The sequence below is a fragment of the Mytilus galloprovincialis genome, chromosome 7 (genome assembly GCF_965363235.1).
Source record: "Mytilus galloprovincialis chromosome 7, xbMytGall1.hap1.1, whole genome shotgun sequence".
Lineage (NCBI taxonomy): Eukaryota > Metazoa > Mollusca > Bivalvia > Mytilida > Mytilidae > Mytilus > Mytilus galloprovincialis.
Window position 1 is genome coordinate 44,079,938 of NC_134844.1, and position 18,535 is coordinate 44,098,472.

At 31.1% G+C, this 18,535-nt stretch overlaps 1 protein-coding gene across 3 annotated transcripts in view; it reads right to left on the reverse strand.

Annotated features, from left to right (window-relative positions):
• The window catches only part of LOC143083081 (N-acetylglucosamine-6-sulfatase-like), a 37,018-nt gene that overhangs the window by 12,166 nt on the left and 6,317 nt on the right, over positions 1-18,535 (reverse strand). For all 3 annotated transcript variants that reach the window (XM_076259280.1, XM_076259281.1, XM_076259278.1), the window contains one exon: positions 15,719-15,817. In XM_076259280.1, coding sequence (XP_076115395.1) covers positions 15,719-15,817 — 99 coding nt within the window. The remainder of the gene's footprint in view (positions 1-15,718; positions 15,818-18,535) is intronic.

The window sequence follows — 18,535 nt, forward strand, 5'->3', positions numbered from 1 at the left end:
TTCATAAGGGGGTCCACTGACTGACCTAAGGGGGGCAAGCTCCAGTCATGTTTCAGTGCTTCTCTATATAATCAACAAAATTTTCCCCTGGATCTACCTATGTTAAGCAATCAGGATCCCCTATTTTAAAATCTTTTTATTTCTGAAAATGTATGCATTAGAAATACATGCTGTGTATTTTAAATTTGATACAAAACCATGCTTCATGCGAAATTGGTTGGTCACTTGCTTTCAATTCTTATGTATAAAGATATATAAAAAATAACATTCAATTTTTTAATTAAGCACCTCACTCAGCCTAGATCAAAACTTTAAACAGATATCAAATAATATTCCTTACTCTATGAGAGGTGCTACGCAAAGTAATTTGATAAGAAAGTTCCTAAGATAAATAGTTCTTTATGGAATAGTCTTAATCAACACCATACATTGAGTACAATGAGCAAAAGACTTTTACTTAATAAAAGTTTTTTTTCCAGCATGTATTATTTAGATTTGTATACAATTATATGAATATATTAATTATTTACGTACTATTTTAAGTTACTAATGTTATCAGTTTAATGAAGGTTTTTTATATTGAATTGTTTATCATTTTTTTTTCTTTTTCTCAGAGCTTTTTATAACTTACTATATACTGTATGGATTTTGTTTATTGTTGAAGCCTTTACAGTGACCTATAATTGTTAACATCCTGGTCCTTTGTTCTTAGTACATATTTTCCTTATTGACAATCACACCACATCTTATAATTGTATTTACATATTGTTTTAAGGAGGCTTGCAGGTACAAAAATTTCAGCAAAAATTTAAACATTTGTACAAATTTTATTTATTACATTATTAATATTGCTTTATGATATGGTACAAAAATCAACCAAAATAATCGATTTGGTTTGGCCCAGCATGACTTATTTAAATTTGAGTATATGTTTAAAACTATCATTTCGATAACCTTCAGAAGCACAAAGATACCATTTAAATAACGTTTTCTCTGTTTGTGTTCAGTATTCTTGGTCCTCGTATCTTTCTGTTTACATGCACCAAAACCCCGTGGAAATCTCACATGCGTAGGTGCGTTCTAAAAGTCATGTACGTTGGTACAACAAAGTTTACATTAAAAATTATATAATTGTCCCGAATAAACAGCTGTCACTGATGCAAAGAGCTATTGGACAATTATTTTAATAAAAATATAAATCTTTGTAAGATCTAGTTCAAAAATTTATAGTTTTTCACTTGCTTTCCATCACGATATAATTAACGAAACGCTTTTTCAAACACAACCAAATCACCCACCATGACAGCATTTTTTCCAATCACAGAAAGGATTTCCGAGCATGGGTATTCTGTTGCCATAGTTAAGCGTCCTTAAGGCCTCAGAACACAATTATTCTTCCCCTTGGCTACAATGCATTTTTTAGTTAAAGTCAAAGTGAATTAAAAAATTTGCACGGCCACAAACATGAAATAAATTTAACTGCTTATAGACCATTATTATTCTAATAAAATATGCTTGTCCCAGGACAATCCATCAGTGCTTTTTCTTTTGAGGGCCCTCTTAGCATACCAATGGTAGGATTTGAATCTTGAATAAATGACGAAGGCTAATTTCTACCCTACTTTCATTTTGGCCAAATCACTACTTTCACTTTCAATAATAATTTTTTTCCACATGTTTTACTTATTTCAATATATATGCAACTGATAGGACCACTTAAATAGTAAACATTTCAATGAAAATAGTAGACAGATTACTTGGGAAGAAATAACCTATATAATAATTGGGAACTATATTCCTAGACCACGAACAAAGGGGATTAATTGTGATCTGAGGCCTTAAGTTCAAAGAGCACAAACCGAAACTAATACCGACTACGTCGGAAAAAAGCTCCAAATTATCTCCCTTTGATGCAAAAATTCCATTTTTTGGCATTAAAATTGAAATATCGTTTTTAACTCATCAGTGACCTACATTTTTTATTGTTGTTTTAAAAAAAAACTGTACATAAACTAAATAATTGTAAAAATTAATCACTTTCTGTAATTTAATTCATTTTTTATTTCGATATTACCAATATTTCTCCAACAGAAAAAAAGGACATTAACAAAAATGTATGCTTCTTTCGGAGGCAGATTGTGAGCTTAAATGAACAGTGACCCCATTTTTTTATTTCATTTTTCTATTAAGTATATGATAAAGTTCATTTATAGAAAAATATACTGAAATCCTAACTTTAAAAAAAAATGATTTACACCTGAGAGCCTTAACCAGTTTTCTTGCATGTTGAAAATATTATCAAAATTTTATTTATGAGCTATAATATTAGGAGTTGTACCAAATATTGCAGAGGTGGAATTCAGTTATATTTATGTTTTAGTCATCTGAATGAAGCTTAGATCAATTCAAGTTTTAGAAAAAAATACTTGTGTATATATTTTGAACAAAAAGTTAGACCTTTCTCAAAACAGATAGAAATGTAGAAAAAAAACCCATGAAATATGGAGTAAATATCTCAAAAGAGTGGTCTAAGTAGTCTAACTACTCTAGTCTAGCTGTCAACACTGATGACTATCCTTGTCAGTTTCCCTATTTAAGGTCTGTTGTTCTCCCCAGCTTCATTGACCAATTAAATCTGACCCCATGCAATAGCACAATAATAATGAAAGTGGTGTTAAACATCAATCAAACAATCATTCAATCAATTAAATTGATCATGAAAAATATCTTGCATGCGGATTTTTTTAATTAAACCACTGTGGGTTAAAAACTGTATCATATGCCCTTATTTATAGAAACATTAAAGGAAAGCCCCATACAAGCAAGGCTATAGTAACTTAAAATATTAGTTTCCATTTTTGCTAAGTTAACCCTAAGGCTATCACATTTTTTCCATTATCATTATTATTGATATTTACCCAATATGGATTTTTTTTTTAATACAAATACATATATTATATAAACTTTAATATAAATGTTTATTGATATATATGTTGTGTACAAGTTATCATTTTGTACAAATTATAATTTGTACAAAAAAATTGTACAAATTATAATTTGTATTTTGACTTTGTACAAATTGTAATTTGTACAAAAAGTGCTTGTCCAAATTATAATTTGTACAAAATTTGACTTAAATTCACTTATAACTTGTACAATAATTTATGGTATGGACTTTGTTATATAAAAGCATTGATACACACCAAAGAAGTTGTATTCCATGACCACACAATCAACCTTATTAACAGAAATTCTGTACAGTATTATTTGTTTGAGTATGTGAGTGAATTATGGCAATGGGAATAACACAGAATCATTTGCTTTTCACATTCGTATATGCCCCCAAAATAAAAATAAATCCTTTCCTGCTTTTATAGCGAATATGGAAGTGCACAATAAAATTAACGTTACCAATTTTCTTGCACCAGATGCGCATTTCGACAATACATGTCTCTTCAGTATGGTCGTGGCCAAAATATTTGCAATCCAAAGCTCATATAAAAGATGAAGAGCTATAATCCAAAAGGTTCAAAAAGTATAGCCAAATCCGTGAAAGGAATCAGAGCTTTGCATGAGGGAGATACATTCCTTAATTTATAATAATTTCTAATATTTTGTAACAGCAAATTTTAATAACACAATAAATCCGTATTTTCATGCCACAAATGTTGCTGTGAAAAAAATACCTACAGCAGTTCAAATACTGTACCAAAATTCTCCAGATGCAATTATTAGACAAATATATCGAGGATTAGTTGTGGTACGATCATACTGACATTACACCCAATAGCAAGTTCTTATAATTTCTGTTTCGTTTTCATGATGATTCGTCTTGGATCTGTTAGTTAGACAGCGCACGGTTCCTGGCACATATGATTTGTTTTTCAACGTTGGTGTTATCCTAATTGCTTCAGTTCCTATGATACTATCAAAATTGTCACTGGGGCAAATATCAGAATTTTCACAGAGGCCAATTTCTATTATACTATTAGAATTTTCACTGGGGCCAATTTCTATTATACTATCAGAATTTTCTCTGTCAGAGGCCAATTTCAGAATTCTGAGTGGGGCCAATTTTTATTATACTATCTGAATTTTCAATGTGGCCAATTTCTATTATACCATCAGAGTTCTTAGCGAGGCCAATTTCTATTATATTATCAGAATTTTCTCTGAGGCCAATTTCAAAAATACTATCAGAATTCTGAGTGGGGACAATTTCTATTATACTATCAGAATTTTCAATGAGGCCATTTTCTATTATTCTATCAGAATTGTCACAGGGGCCAATTTCTATTCGGCTATAATAATTAACTGGCATGCATGTACCAATTACATTTGCTGTCTCTGGGTGTGTTTGCATTTTGTAAATAAGGTTTATAAGGTTCTATAGTGTGTATCAATTATTTTTTTATAACACAATCCATACTATAAATTATTGTACAAGTTATAAGTGAATTTTAGTCGATTTTTGTACAAATTGTAATTTGTACAGGCACTTTTTGTACAAATTACAATTTGTACAAAGTCAAAATACAAATTATAATTTGTACATTTGTTTTGTACAAATTATAATTTGTACAAAATGATAACTTGTACACAACATATATATATGTCTGTCATTATCTATTTTTAATAAATTTGATTGTTATAAATTAGGCTGTTAGTTTTCTTATTTGCATTGTTTCACATTTTGTCATGCTAAAACCTTTTTTTTTTGCATTATTGAAGACCATACAGTTGCTTATGATTGCTTACATCATAGGCATTTTAACACGGCAGATATTTGTCTCATTACCAATCATACCCTATCTCCTTATTTCATATCACCATGAACTTTTATGTGGATTTAGAAATAAATTGATATAAATACAGATATGTTTTTAACGTTCAATCATCAGGAATGGCACAAAATGACAACTCTTTTCTGATTTTGTATCATTGATGTCTCAACTGCTACAGTACACACAGAGAGGACCTAATCTCATACTCCAAACACTGTGTAAAAACGTGGTGTCACACCAGGAAACTCCAGTAACTCTCTCCAAATCTTGTACAACCTCAAAAACTAAGGTCCATTTACTGATCAAGAAAATTCTGTCTGGTTCACAGTTCATCATGTATATGTAATGAATTCAGTTGAAATATGATTAACCTTGATTCAATGATGTCTTATGTAAAAAAATAAAATTAACCAACATACCAAACTCTGAGGAAAATATAAAATGGAGAGTCCATTATAAATTGGCAAAATCAAAAACTCTAACACATCAAACAAATGGAAAACAACATATTCCTGAGTTGGTACAACAGACATTTCCTTATGTAGAAAACGGTGGGTTTGATAGCTAGCTAAACCTCTCACTTTTATGACAGTCACTTTAAATATATCTTTCATGAACTCAATCTACACACCAAATTGTTGTTTTATCAATATAAAGCTACTTTACAGACTTCACCAAGAAAACATGTACCAGACCACCAAAGCTTGAAATGTAGGACAACATGAATAGGATATAATCAAAGTAACATCATTTGACTTCACAAAACAAAGCTATAAAAAATATCACTAGTTGTATACACAATCTTCAACAGTAGACAAGTGTACATACAAAACATCCACCTCTAAACTGCCATAACAAAGAAGTGAACAAATATAGGAACCTGATGTTCAGTGGTTGTTGTTTGTTGATGTGGTTCATAAGTGATTCTCTTACCTCTATTTCTATATAGATTAGACTGTTGGTTTTCCTGTTTGAATGGTTTTACACTAGTCATTTTTGGGGCCCTTTGTAGCTTGCTGTTTGTTGTGAGGCATGGCTCCGTGGTGAAGACCGTACTTTGACCTATAATGGTTTACTTATAAAAATTGTGATTTGGATTGAGGGTTGTCTCATTGGCACTCATACCACATCTTCTTATATCTAAATAAAACAGAGATCATTATATCAAATTCCATAAAGGGATATAACCCATTAAAATTTGGATGAAGAGAACCAGTGACTATAGATATATGTATAATGACTGAATAAATAGTCAACGATCAATCTTACAGGGCGATGGATCATGTAGTATGATTCTGTACACTACAAAATATAATATATAACAAGACTTGTTATATATACTAGAACACACCCGTGATATCGCGGGTCCGTGACTGAATTAAAGTATATAGCTATGCGTAAACCTTATTTTAGTATTGGTATTGTCATCTGATAAAGTCGTGCCGATTATAAGATACACAGTTTTCTCTGCTTTCAAATCTTTATGTTTGAACCCGTCGACCTGGAACTTTTCAATTATTGGTAATATTCAGGTCCTGGAATTGAGTATTTTTTAATCAACAGCATTGTCCAATAAAGTTCAAATCTTTGATTCGCTGTTTTGCGTCATGCCCGCTAACAAATTGAAAACTGTACCTATACGCCTTAGTCCAAATTTTTAGTATTCGTATTGTTATCTTAGAAACTTTACTAATCAAAAAACTACAATAGGGAACAATTTGACAATGATTAAATTTAGTTGTGTCCACTTTGTGATTATGACCCGTGTATATAGTAAAAATCAAATACACCATTTGGTGGTGCGCCTGTTAGATGCGGAACGTACAGATAAGGTAATGGGTAACAGGTGAATATACTTTTGGTGTCGGTACCGGATTCGACCCGGAACTTGTTAATTATTGGCAATATTAATTATGTGGAAAACAAAAGGGTCTGGAGTGGTGTAATTTTTAATCTACACAATTGTCCTATATGAGCTATATATAAAGTTGAATTCTTTGATATGCCGTTTTTACCTGATGCCGGCTGATAAATTGGACCTCGTAATTTTAGTATTATAGCTATATCAAATTATGTCAACCTATCATACAATGTTTGTAAGGAAGGTCTTAATCCTGAAATTTAACCTGACCATTAAATTGAAAATGAGGTTGTGGTCATATGACATATAAGACGCACATTTACTACCATAACATCAAAATACCAAATATTGTGACCCAATATGCATAGTTACTGAGGTAAAACTTGGTCTTGCTGTCATAAAATCATCATCCTCATCCTCAGAGTTCAACCCTATCAAAATGCTGATTTTATTGGTTCAAGCAGAAATTTGGTCTTTGAGTACTGAGTAAAGTTTTAAAACAGAAGGCCCTTATCTAAAAAGTTGACTTACGCAGACTGGAGTATATCATTTCAATGGAAAACCTTCAGTATTTTTTATATATCAATCACTCAATTAAACAGTAGTTTAATTACTTTCCAGTTAAAGTACAATTATTAAAACTCTAAGAGACCTAAGATGATGTGGCATCTTTACTGATAATGATTCAATGTATGTTAAAAGTATTTGAGATTAAGGTCTGATGAACTCTGCCAGATAGATATGTGTACCATTATATAGTTCCATACACAAAATATAATTGACTTATTGCTTAAAGTATCTGAGGAACAAGGGCAACCACAAATCCTTGTTATGATCAATTAACCATGAAATTCACTCAAGGACAAACTTTCTTCCAATTGCAACATGAATAAAAAAAATCTGTAAGAAAAAGGCTTTGCTTGAATGTTTATCAATAGGGCACCTACACTTCACTACCAAATTAATCATGATATTTTTTAACAGATTAACTGTCATTTTAATTTTCTACATTTTATGCAACATATGAAAACCTCATTCTTTTGTCAGATTTTTCAGAGTAATTCAATATTGATACTTATTGACAGAAATTTAGTAAGTATGAAACTTAAATAATATTTTGATAGTGTAAACATCAATAGCCTCTCAATATTACATTGCATATCATACAAATGATTGTTTTCCTTTATAGGTTTATTCTGGTTGAAATAGGATATAAAACCCAATAAAAATACAGTGACAGGTTTCATATTGTGAAAATAATTATCATGTGACATCTGTGTGATCAAAACTACATCAAGTTACACACTTACTACTTTCAGCATATTGTTTAAATTGAATAATTTACCGGTAGCCATTTCTGAAACATTTGAATGTTTTAGAAGACGATTGACAAAATATGTAAAGTGTTTTATTTATCATTTTGTATGGCTTCCTCAAGTACAGTTAGACGTTCTCAAAGTATAAAACAATGTGAAGTATGCGAAACAAATGCTAAAATAAAAGTGAAATGTATCGATTGTGACAGATTTATGTGTGAAACATGTAAAAGGAATCATTCAAAATATAAAGATGCAGAAGTTCATAAGCTTGTAGATATAAAAGATATCACTGTAAAAGATGAAGAAACAAATGAACAAGGAAAATTCAAGGCGGTCAGATGTACCAGACACAGAGATGGACTATGTAATATGTACTGCAGCTCATGTAATAAAATTGTGTGTCCAGAATGCATCGAGTCTGACCACCAGAAACATGAATTAAAAACCTTAGAAAGTGGCTGCACTGAATGGTTGGATAAATTATCTAAAGTTCATGATGAAGTTTCTACGGTAACCAATTTGTATCTTCGGAAACTTGACAACCTGGAAAAGGTTGACCTTTTACAGTATGAAGAGATATTACAACAAATTAAACAGGACCAAATACAAGCTATGGAAAAAATCGAACAAACATACGATGACAAAAGAGACAAGTTGGTAAGGGAAAGGTTATTAATTTCTAATAGTATTACTTCTAGGAAGGACACAGTTGAAAAGAAGCAGGAAAATATTGAGAAACAAAAGAAACATCTTCATGACATTGCTCAAAGTAGGGACACTGCATCTTTTTTTGAAAAAGCAGAAGAATTTGAGAGACAGCTTGAAGAAGTAACAGACTCCATTAATTCAAACCACTATAATTCAAAAATATTGCAGTATACAAAAGGATCAGTGTTTGGACTAGAACCAAAAGCAACTACCAATGAAATTGATGTTACAATTCAACATGATTATAATGTAGATTTTAACATAAATGACTTGAAAATAGATAAAAGCAAAACAATATGGACATCAAACTTTGATAGTATCAACCAAGTTGAGGTTAAGAAATGTGATGAAAATTTGACCCTCACAAAAAAAACATCATGTCCAGATGACATAGGACAAATTGGGCAAATAGGATTAACAAACCTGAATAATCTGGTTTTTATAAGTTCTTCAGGAATTCATATTTTGAAAAAAGTAGATGAAAAGATCATGAAAATAGCTGGTTTCACTCAATATAAACCACAGTCAATACACATTTCCAAAGAAAATCAATTATTTATTGGAATGAGTTTTAATAATGTTAAAAACAGCACAGACAAAGCAATCATAAAAGTCTTCAGCTTGGAAGGGAAAAGGATATCAGCAAAAACCATTTTCAATACAGGAAATAAATTTCTCATCAATGGTTCTGTTACTGGTTGTGCAACTTTTAACACTGAAACCATTGAAGGCAAGGAAACTTCAAACAAAGGAACAATTTGTTACATTGATAATGACTGTATTGAGAATGAATCTCATTGTGGCCGACTTATCAAGCTTAACTTAAATCGAGACATTCAATGGGTATATAGAGGAAGTATTATTATTAATAGTGAAAAGAGTCCATTCAATCCATGTTCAATGGTGGTAACAGAGCAGGACAATATTGTCCTGCTGGACTTTAATCAAAGTTCACTGCATATTATTCAACCAAATGGACTTTTACTGACCTTAGTGGATTTGACCTTGGTAGGCATACAAGGCCCAAGACTGATGACCCTAGATGGAGATGGGCACCTGTGGATTAATACTCTAAGTCACACAAAGAAAGGAAAATTATATAAACTGAAAATTTCTGGCTTTTGATTTTTAATATTGGGTTATAAGATTTTGAAGCTAAAAATCAGCAGATGTTATTTCATGGTATGCTTTACTACTATCAAAATTTTAAATAGAACTTTGTATCTTTGATATTACAACTTATAAAGTAACAGTCCAGTAGTCTAAATATCTTTCAAAAACTGGTTCAAATGTGTATAGTTTATACGGCCAATACTCTAAAAAAAATAACCAACAACAACAACAAAAAACAACAAAGCAAATCACATTATAAAATAAAAGAATGAACTGTAACATCATTATCTATAAAACCCTCCTTGTATTTTTTAGGATAAAAATAAGTGTTTTTAAATTTATTTTATAAGAATAACATATCTATCCAACTTTTAAATCATATTTTCAGACCAATTTTATCACTGTGCTTAAACGGCTGTGGGTAACTTAAGTTACCCACAGCCCAAGATGGCGGACTCTAAACTGGTTGATATTTAATTCATACAAAATGTACCTTTTGCGACGTTTTTCATGCAGAATGTAAATATTTATAGGATTATTGAATAAAGAAATGACTAACAATTACCATAAATTTGTTAATATAGAGTTCACTAAAGCGCAATGTCAACTTTAAAAAATGCATAAGATGTCCGTAACTTTTTGATCAAAACTAAGAAGACTGTCCGTAACTTTATTTTTAGATGTGGGTAACTTTTGATTTAAAATTTTAAGAATTATAATTTCAACAATTAGAAGACAATTAACATCATATTTGTAACCTTCGCGGCCGTGTATACTACTCATTCACCACCAAATGTGATTTTATTAACGCATCATACTTACACCACAGACGTTTTATGTGGGGTTTGTGGTACTCCATCCTGGTTATTGTTTTGAACTTTTATTTACTGATGTGCGTCTTATCGACGTTTTTCGCTTGTCAGACCAAGGCTTTTCCATACTCTTTAATGTTTTGAGTTTAATTATATGTTTGCGGTTTACCTTCACCTCTGTTTCTTTCTATGTGTATTTTGATGAATACTCTTTGACGCGGCTCGGTATTTATACATCCCACCAGTTAGTTATAGTGTTATGATTTTTTGAATATGTTTCCTAGTATGTTTTTTTTGCATGAACCCCCTGAGGGGTTCATGCTTATATATTGGCGAGTTTTGGATGTGTCTATGGGCCACTCGATATCTCTCAGCCGGAAGTCAGAATAAAATTCTCGGAACGTCTCTAAAGTTTTCGGTCATTTATACAGGTCTTAACAGGTTGTTATCTACGTCTTTGATATGGTCCCTTGATTGCCCTTGACGACGCAATTATATTTGTTTTAAAACGACCACTGTGCACTGTGTATATCTGGGTCAATTATAACGTGGTATTGTCTGTTGTCTCGATAACATGTAAACTAATTATGTTTGAAGATTTAACCACGGGATACTGTGTATTTCATCATACTAGACTTGCGGGAGATAACATTCTGGTTAAAATATTTATATTAGATCGGAAAACAGAAAGATAATATTAGATCGGAAAACAGAAAGATAATATTAGATCAGAAAACAGAAAGATAATATTCTTATCAAAAGTATTTAATTCAATCGGAATCAAACAAATATATACAAAATAAATACCGTATTTATGTTTCTGGAGAAACTAACAATGATTGAAATCAGAATATTTTCAGAGTTGCAATTAAAGTATTTTATATGACAAGATACTCTGCTTTGGTATTTTTAAATATTCATTTGTAAAGGAAACATAAAAATAAAATCTAAATAAATTCTTGCATCCTACAAAAAAAAATATCTGTATAAACAATTATAATCATTATATTTCTACATTAATTATTTCATACCATTTTAGTTTTTATGTTTTATGAGTAATTATTATTTATTTTTTTGCATTGTAATATATCCATAAAACAGAAAGTAAGATCAATTTATTAAATGTTTAAATTTTAAACGGTCGTGAATAAAAACACTTGTGTGTTTTCAATTCATAAAGCGTGATTTTAAATCCTTGCAGCTCACAACAACCGTACATATAATTTACAATAAATACCACAGAATTTAATTACAACTATCAGTTTGCGTTTTCAAATATTCCGGATAAAATGTCAATGAATCCGGAGTCAAAATATTTAATGTAGGCCGTTTGACATTCGATTTCAACTATTAGATTAAGAAATGCGTCCTGAGTATCAGTGAGATGCTTACTATTTCGTGCGCTAAAATACTACTTACATGCAATACTATTGAATTCACTCGTGGAAGCTTATTTTCGTTCTTGTTATCTAAATTCAGGACACGGCAGAAAGAGCTTTACATGTGACTTTCAAGCACGGTCATCATTACTAACGGTATTCTGACCTCGAGTTGTTTCTTTTTTGTTTCTTGTTTGAGTCACTGTCCTATTATAAACTTTGACATTTTCAAAAAGCTGAGGACTGCTACCCAAGGAATAGATTCCTTAACTTTGTAATGTATTTAGCCTTTTAAATGTTTTCATTCGAGCGTCACTGATGCTTTTTTTGTAGACTTAACTCGTGTCTGGCGTTTTTTTTATATTTACATACCTTTTTATATAAATTGGTTATTTTGAAAGTGTGTACATGTATTCATAAACTTCTGAATTAAGAAATTCTTTGGCAAAACTAAGTTTCTCTGTATAATGTTTGAATTGATTTAAGTAAAATCAGGAAATCCTTAAAATTTGAGATGTTTTATGAGACCAAAATAAGTCTCTTCATAAGAGGTCCCAATCAATTGCATGCCACAGGTTTAACCGCATACAACATCTACCATGAGTAAAGACAGCTTCAAATACGAGTTGAGAATATAAAGGCATTCATTTAGGAAACAAAATATAAAGATATGATAGCTAAAATAAATGCATCCAGAATTCCAGATTATAAAGCAAATTGAGTGCATAAATTTATATTGCGATAGGTTTGTGCAATTTGCATAAGTAGAAATTAAGATTTGCCAAAGGGTTATAATCGGAAAAAATATGTACATTCACAAGTAATATATAAAATAGTCGAGCTTTAGAATAACTATTCAAACAGAAGCTGTTAATATATACGTTCAACTGGCTTCTTCTATTCACAATCAATTATTCCAATTCAAAAGTAAACACAAATTCAGCAATAATCTTTTGGTGACCCGGCATTTAGCGGTCTTAGGTTCATGTATTGCTTTTCTTTTTTTAAAGAAAGCAACTTGTTTCTCTCTTTGTATGTTAGCAGGGGTTGTTAGACTATTAAATTACCCTGTTGTCCTACGTAGTTATTTATATTTTTATATACTATGTCGAATTGTTACACTATGTTGACTGGTCTTTTCCTTTTATTGTCACTGACCTATTGTGTCTTTTAGTTTTATTCAGTTTAATGAGATTTAATGCAACTTGCATACAAATGAAATATGCAGCTAGCTGTGAAACTAGGTTTATTCATTTATACAAAATGTCCTTTTTTTAGTTTTCCCATTTTCTGTAAATCTTGGCCAGGGTGCCGCAATATCACCGTGCGCAGCGTCCCAGTGTGTCCAGATTGACACCCCTTTTATTTTACTGTCAATGCTGATGGGATTTGTTTTTGTGGGGATGAGAGAAAAGTGTTTTTGGCTTTTTCAAAAAGACGGAAAAAGTTTGTGCACTTAAGTCTCGTATAGTCTATCCACTGCATGCCTGGGCAATTTGGGTTCCCCTCCAAAATCCTGGATTCACGCTACCCTTGTCGTTGCTGGCAGAAAATCAGTAAGTGTATACATGCTACATATGTATGTGTAAAAAATACTTGTGTAGTCTACTTGTTCAAAAATAAAAACGAACAATGATGTTTCAACAGTTTATCTGCTATGATCGGAAACAACCTTCCGAACTAGGCGATCCGGGTACCCCGACGTTATACAAAATGATACCCGAGTTTTTGCGGATTTATCGTGATTTTTTTCATATTTTTCCCAATTTTGTCTTCCATCGATACAATGAATTATATCATACTAGACATCTACTTCGTTTTGTGAATATGCATTCGATACTATCTTCATCATCAGTTTAAACATTACATCCGCGTATGTCGATTCTTTGAAAGTTACGGACATCTCTATTGGTATGATGAAAAAAGTTACGGACAGCCTAAGTGTTTTTTAAAATCGTGCTTTGATCGTTTATTTTGTAGAATTTAATCACCTTTCCAGTTTAGGGGGTTTCCCTAAACGATTAATACAACTTTTAAATTCAGTTGTTTAAGGTGGCTCATGGGTACAACAATTTAAGCAAAAAATTAAACCTTTATTTTTTCATTACAAATTTTATTTATTACACTATTAGTTGTTACTTTATGATATGGTACAAAAAACAACCCAAAAAAATTATTTGGTTTGGCCCCAGATGACTTTAAAAATTGAAAAAGCTCCAAATTATCTCCCTTTGGTGCAAAAATGCCATTTTTTGGCCTTAAATTTGAAATATCTTTTTTAACTCATCGGTGACCTATATTTTTTATTATTGTTTTCAAATAAGCTGTACATAAACTAAATAATTGTAAAATTTAAGCGATTTCTTATATTAGGTTATTTTTTTATTTCGATATTTCCTCTTTTTCTCCTATTAGTTCAACAGAAAAAAAGGACATTAACAAAAATGTATGCTTCTTCTAGAGGCAGATTTTAGCTTAAATGAACGGTGACCCCATTTTTTTATTTCATTTTTCTTTTAAGTATATGATAAAGTTCATTTATGAAAAAATATAGCGAAATCCTATATTAGAAAAAAAAATTCATTTATACCCAGGAGCCCCCTTAATTGATGCATTCGTGGTATTGTTATTCTATAGAAGAAAAGTATCTAACCGACGCAAGGCGGCTCCATCTTGGGCTGTGGGTAACTTAAGTTACCCACAGCCGTTTAAGCATAGTGTTTATACAGAATAGTTACTTTGTTTATACTTGTTAAAAATGGATTTATAAAATGGAGTTAAAAATAAAATAAATGCATCACTGTGTCAGTTTGAGATGAAAAACAACAATTAAAACACTGTTCCTTTGCTTTTGTTTCAATCTTATCAAACTGCAGAGAAGATCATGTGTCCATGCTTTGCCTATAATACGCCATCCTACTTTCTGATCTGATAAATTTTAATGAAATTTCTGCTTCCAAATTTTTGAAGATATGTATAATTACAAAGAAACATGCATAAGGATCCTGAAAGGTCTTTAAAACAGAAATTGAAATAGAGCATTTTCACATCCTTGTAAGCAAAGCTTTCGTTTTTTTCATGAGTGTATATAGCAATTTTGTGTAATTAATCGTTTGTTTCTATAATATCATATATTTGTCTGGCACAGTGAAGTAAATCTTTTTTCTGTTTCTTTTTCAAGAAGGCTTATACATTGTGATTAAAATGTCTTCTTTTTTTTTTTTAAATAAGTCAACCTCTCTGTGATGTATGCAATCCACAATTTTGCCTATTTTACCTTAAAATATCCCCTCCCTGAAAAATCTTAATATTATGGATTGCCCTATAAAATAAAAAGATGTGCTCTGGTTGACAATGAGAGAACTCTCCTCTACAAATAAATAATGTAGATTTTTAAAACTACAGGTAACTTACAGCTTTCAGCAATGAGCAACACCCATACAGAAGAGCAAACTATAAAAGGCCCCAAAAAAGACAAATGTAAAACATTTCAATTAGAAAACTAACCTACAAACTAATGTAGAAAAAAACCCAACCCCAAAACAAACAAATACAATATACAGCAGCAAATAACAACCAATGAATTACAGGCTCCTGGTATGGGACAGACACACACAGAATATAGCCGCAGTTAAACCTGTTATAAGATGTGCAACCATCTCCCTAACCTGGTATATTGTTTTAGTTTGTTTAAATCTTTTAATTATATAAATTACTATCTGTTTTTAATATAATATCTTACTATCAAGTCTGTGAGATAGTCTTTATCTGGGTCACTACCATGAGCCTCTTTAGTACCGTTCACTGATAAATGGTAATTATAGTATCTGGAATTTCCAACCTAAAAAAAGAAATGACTATTTTTACAGTATGAATACATATAGCAGATCAATACCTTCTCCTGTGATGTTTGTAAGCAGTTGGATCATACGCCTATTCAGAGTCTCAATGTGAGGAACACAATTATGAATGTAAACAAAAATAAAGGGCTGCGCTTTAGCGCATGATACGCCCGTTGTTTGAAAGACGACGGGCGTATAAAAATGGCAAAAAAGACTACAATGACAATGAGGAGCAGCAAGAAGATAACAGGGAAAGTGAAGATGGTGAAAGTGACTCTACTGAAAGTTATGATCTAAATGAGGAAGTAGGTGATGAAAGTAAGGATTTCATTGACGACGGGCGTATAAAAATGGCAAAAAAGACTACAATGACAATGAGGAGCAGCAAGAAGATAACAGGGAAAGTGAAGATGGTGAAAGTGACTCTACTGAAAGTTATGATCTAAATGAGGAAGTAGGTGATGAAAGTAAGGGTTTCATTGATGATGAAGATAAAGATTTCATTGATGATGAGGAGGCCTCTTCTGAGAATGAAAATGAGGATTTTTCTGATGATGAGGACAGTGATTACAGTGAAGAAGACACTGATGATTAAACCTAGTTCAGCTTTTCAATATTTAGCATAAAAAACAAATATCATTAACATTGGCATATAACATAGAAGTCTTCAATGCAATATAAGGAAAGTGATATATGATTATGGGTTTTAGTAATTCTATGGCTGATTTCCAAATTTTATAGTAGTTTGAAAGAAGGTAATTTTCTTGGGGTATATTGCTCATAGTTAGATTCTGTTGAACACAGTAAGGAATCCATACTAAATTATACAAAGATGTATGCAAAAGTTGTTCAAATGGTGCTTAATATGGTGGATAATGATTATTACCTTTTTATTGTTTAGAATATTCACAAGATGATCATATTGATAAATGTTTAGGAGACTTGATTTCCTTATTTTTTTCATAAAATGACACCCTTTAACATTTAAGGAATATTTAGTCACATGTTAGGATTTTCATGTTGTCACTTGTTCACTTATTATGTGCTATTGTAGACTAGTTATGTTTTATAACATTTTTTATTGCGCTCAACCCTTCCACCGAAACCGAACTCTATAAAAAAGCTGCAATGCTAAGGTATCATTTGTGATTTCAATTGCAACCAATTTTAACAAGAGTAAAACATACTATATGCAAAAACAGTATTTGATTTTTATCCATAGCTTAGATAGTAAAAATGTTATCATAAAATGATATATGCCTCAGGGAACAGTTAGTATCTCAGGGACTGCTAATGTGCTTTCATCCTTGCAACCATTCAATAATAGTACAAACGTATGACATTCATGGAACCTATTTTTTACAAGAAATTTAATGTTTTAAATTAAACTAAAGATTTTACAAATTTTATGTTTTCATCAGATTTTATTAAGTATTATTTGTTACATCAATAGATATAAACAATTCACCAAAGTTTCATGGACATTGGTGAAAGCCTTTTTGAGTTATTGTCCGAAGTGTTAAAAATCCCCCTTTTTTTTATGAATAAAGCCCCATAAATACAAAACTTAAAATCTGAAATTTATAAAAATTGAAAGGGAGCTTACATCAATAGATATAAACAATTCACCAAAGTTTCATGGACATTGGTGAAAGCCTTTTTGAGTTATTGTCCGAAGTGTTGAAAATCCCCCCTTTTTTATGAACTATTTGCTCTATTTTCCAGTGCAGGGGAACATAGAACAAAGATGTTAAAACTAAAGGAATTGTTAAATATCTACAAAGAATTGAATTTTCAGAGATAAGCTCATTCAATTAAGGCTCTGCAGGATTCATTACATTGTGGGAAGATTTACTTCATAATAGTAAACTGCAAATTGAACCACATAATTTTTGAGAAAATCTCAACCTTAGAATTTAATTTCAACATCACTGTCTAGTAAAAGGGATACATGCATGTATGGGGTAATATAACTGCTATGCCATAGTGAAATATCTCCCACCTTTGTATACTGTGGACACCAGTCACACAATGTGAGTATGCTGCAACAGGACAAAAATAGTCAAAGTCACATAACTCCAGCAGAAAATGTTAATAAAAATCCAATAAAGAATTGTCAACTACACATGATATGATGATAACAAACAAGTCTATGCTATTTTAAAGATTCCTTTTTAAAAATAGTCTCAGGAGTCATTGTGATACAATATTTGCAGTCGTATAAAAATAATGAATCATGCCAAATATACTATCAGACATTTTTGTACAAACATTTTCTAGTTGTCAGTTATAGTTTGGATGAAATTAAGATAACTTTTAAAGGCATTGTGGAAGGAACCAATAAGCAGGATGGAATGACCACTTCTCAATATAGCTAATGTATGCCAAACAGCCAGTTATGATCAGTTATAATCCCCTAAAGGAAGTATATCAAACCAAAATATAAGTTATGACATTTCAGCATTGAGGAACTTTATTGAACATGATGATGCACAAGCAATATTTATAATTATGATAATTGTCTTCAAATAGTGGAAAGATTGACATACTGACAGTCAGGATAAAACATTTTGATGCAGCAATATTAAAAGGCTTTTGGTTCTATCCTAGAGATCCTTATTTATTTAATTTTTCATAAAAAAATGAAACCCTCAAGTATCCATAAAATAATCAATTACAACATGCCATAATAATATATTATTCATGCAGTCAATGTA